The sequence below is a fragment of the Neopelma chrysocephalum genome, unplaced genomic scaffold, assembly GCF_003984885.1.
Source record: "Neopelma chrysocephalum unplaced genomic scaffold, ASM398488v2 Primary Assembly neopelma1_175, whole genome shotgun sequence".
Classification (NCBI taxonomy): domain Eukaryota; kingdom Metazoa; phylum Chordata; class Aves; order Passeriformes; family Pipridae; genus Neopelma; species Neopelma chrysocephalum.
In genome coordinates this window covers 446,799-449,984 of record NW_020897837.1, presented here as the reverse complement: position 1 = coordinate 449,984, position 3,186 = coordinate 446,799, and the positions used below count along the sequence as shown (strand labels likewise).

Genomic DNA, 3,186 nt, shown 5'->3' with positions numbered 1-3,186 from the left:
CACATTATATTCCTGTAAACATTATATTCCTAACACACATCATATTCTTATAAGCACATTATATTCCTATAAACACACATCATATTCCTATAAACACCATATTCCTATAACATCATATTCCTACAAACACATTATATTCCTGTAAACACATATTATATTCCTATAAAAATAATATTCCTATAAACACATTATATTCCTATAAACACACATTATGTTCCTGTAAATATCTTATTCCTGTAAAAACACATCATATTCTTGTTTTTAAAGAGCAGGAATAACTGGGATGATGGAATATTTTCCAGCCTGGCCAGATGCTGGAATATCCACCCTGGGGAGTGGCTTGGAAGGAGGATTAGAGTGACAATGATCCCTGGAAAAGCTGCAGGTGGAAAAGGTTTAATTTGTTTTCAGTGTCACTGAGGAGCAAGAAAATAAGAAGTTCCTGAGCAAACCTGAGGGTTTTCCTTCCTTGTTGGTGTGGAAAAGGTTTAATTTGTTCTCAGGGTGATTAAGAAACAAGAAATAAGAAGTTCCTGAGCAAACTTAAGGGTTTTCCTTCCTTGCTTTTGTGGAAAAGGTTTAATTTTTTTTTGAGTGTCATTAAGAAATAAGTTTCTGAGCAACCCTGAGGGTTTTCTTTTGGTGTTGTTGGTTGTCCCTTCAGCTCTGCAAAGCCAGGGCAGGTTTCCCTCAGGGAGCCAGAGGTCTCAGGGACTCATTTCAAATATCCTGCTCATCATTCTGGTATATTTTTTTTGCCTAACCTTGCCTCTTCAGTAAAAAAAAATACTAAATTACTAATACTAATACTAAAATACTAAAAAATCCTAAATTACTGTTGCTGGCTCTTCATTCTGCAGGTGGTGCTGTTGGAAGCCAGACATGACCCACCATTCCAATAGATATTCAGTACAAATAGGGTTTAAATAGCCTAAAATAATACTTATTTAGGTAGTTTCCACATGAAAATCCAGTGGAATTAAGGCTCTGCTTTGTTGTTGCTGAGTTGATGAGCCTGTTTGAGGCCAGGAAAGGCTGGGGAGTGTTTCAAGTGCTTGAAACTTTGGGTCTTGGCTTTAAACTTGATGCACAAATTGAGTGTTCCAGTTTTTGGGCTGGCTCAGGGACCCTTCCCGGGCAGTGGGGATCATCTGGCCTGGCCAAGGTGTTGCTGTGTTAATTAAAGAGCCTGATTTTTGTTGGTTTTGCTGTTTTTTGCTGGTTTTGCTGCAGAGCCCTCATTCTGGGGCAGGGAACTTGCACAAGGAGCTGTCACAGCTTTCGAACATCTAATGGAAAATGCATTTCCCAGCCTGGGGACCTTGGGAGCAGCAGCTTCCATCTGGTGGCTCCTGCAGCTGGCAGGGGGAACCTTTGAAGTTAAGCAGCTGTGAGAGCTGCAAGGATTTGGGGTGAGGTAGAGTGGGCTTGGCTTTATTTTGGTTTTTAATCGAGGGAGTGATGCCACTGCCACAACAACAACGTGTCCTTGCCCCCCTGAGGGACTTGGGACTGATGCAGGTGTAATAATGGTCTGGTTTAGGGACAAAAGGATCTTTAAGGCCTTTCCCACCCAAACCCTCCTGGGATTCTTTGATAAGGGCAGAGCCAGTATTGCCTCACGTGAACTAAACTTACACCCCCTCTCCCTCCTCCTCCAGCACCTTTTTTTCTCTTCCCTCCTGTATTTTCCCCTAATTTTCCCATAGTGGTCAAATATAAAATAAAAGGCACGTTACTCACCATGGCTTCCTTCAGATCCCTGATCCTGGAATGCTGGGATGATCCAGGGCACTCAGAGTGCTGCACCTCCCCTAATTCCTCCATTTCCTTTGCCATCTGGATTGGGAAGTGACACAGCCTTCAGGAGAGGAGATTTTGCTGCCAAAGCAACTCTTCCCCAGTTACAGATGAAGATGAAACTGTTCCACTGCACCACTAAAATTCACCTTTTTTCCACGGGCTACAGCAGCTGAAAACCAGGATGCTGGAAGTGCTGCTGGGAGGGACTGGACATGAAGTGTTGGGAAGGATGGGAAAACCACTGGTGGACAGAACCTTCCACAGGTGCTTTGTTATTTAATTCCTGACCATCCACCACGGGGCAGTTGCCAAAATTTTAAGGGAGGTGGGTGAATGTCCCCATAAAACAAGCCCATGAGAATATTGGCTGGAAATTAGGGAGAGAGGATGAAACCAGGTTTAACCTGGAGCTCAAGCCTCCATGTCTACCTTGGAGGTGGCTCCCAGGGGCTTTGGTGGCTGTTCTTTGTGCCAGGCTGTTAAATACCAATTATTTTCCAATTACTGCTTAAAAACCCGAGTGTGTTTATACACAAATGGATGTTTAGGGCAAGGAGACAGGTTTTAGGGGATGGAGACAAGAAGGATACAGGTCTCCAGGGTAGCATCTCTTTCTGACTGCGTGTTTTACAGGTCAGGGTTGTTCTCCAGCCCAGAACCCACCTCTTGGAATGAGTCCTCAGAGCTCCTCTTCCCTCCTGGCTGCAGCCCAAAGGACCAGTGCTGAGCCAAGCAAAGCCCCACAGACAGCACCAACAGCAGGACACTGGTAAAGACCTTCTTGGACTTCTCCATCCTGGGAGAGGGAAAAAAAAAAGCAAATTTCTCATCATCAAGGCATTCCAGCTCCGTTTTTACCTTGGAGAATGATGAAAATGCTGCATTTCTGGATCACAAGCTGGTGGAATATCCTGATGAGATGGAAGGGACCCACAAGGATCATCAAGTCCACCCCAAGAATCCCCCCCCCCCCGTGCCTGTGCTCTGCAGTTGTGATCTGCACCTCGTGCCTGTGAGCCACAGCTGCCTTGGGAGCCTCTCAAAGTGGGGATTAACTCCCTATAAAAGGGCTTTGACATCTGAAGGATTTGGATGGAGATCTGAATTAGGATTCTGGAGCAGCCTCGCAGAGTTTGAGGCATGTCTGGACCTCCCAGGTCCCGTGCAGGTCCCTGTGGGGTTTTGGCAGATGTGTTCAGTTCCTGCTCTGATGTCCCTGCTCCTTCAGAACTGCTTTTGCAGTCTCTTCTAATCCGAGTTTCTTCTCCTGTGAGCTTCTGTGAGCACTGAATAAGTAAAAAGGGAAGATGGGATGTTGTTCAAGCTCGTTACCTGCTGCCTGAGAGGGGTTGTAGAGGAACTCCAGCTCTTCTCAGATGGAAA

General features: G+C 45.2%; 1 protein-coding gene across 1 annotated transcript in view; it reads right to left on the bottom strand.

Moving 5' to 3' along the window:
* GNRH1 (gonadotropin releasing hormone 1) overlaps positions 1-3,186 on the bottom strand; it is a 3,558-nt gene extending 372 nt beyond the window's left edge. Inside the window, exons 1-3 of the mRNA XM_027701949.1 lie at positions 3,136-3,186; positions 2,467-2,599; positions 1,744-1,839 (exon numbers count right to left, since the gene is read on the bottom strand). Coding sequence (XP_027557750.1) covers positions 1,744-1,839; positions 2,467-2,598 — 228 coding nt within the window. The 5' untranslated portion in view covers position 2,599; positions 3,136-3,186. The remainder of the gene's footprint in view (positions 1-1,743; positions 1,840-2,466; positions 2,600-3,135) is intronic.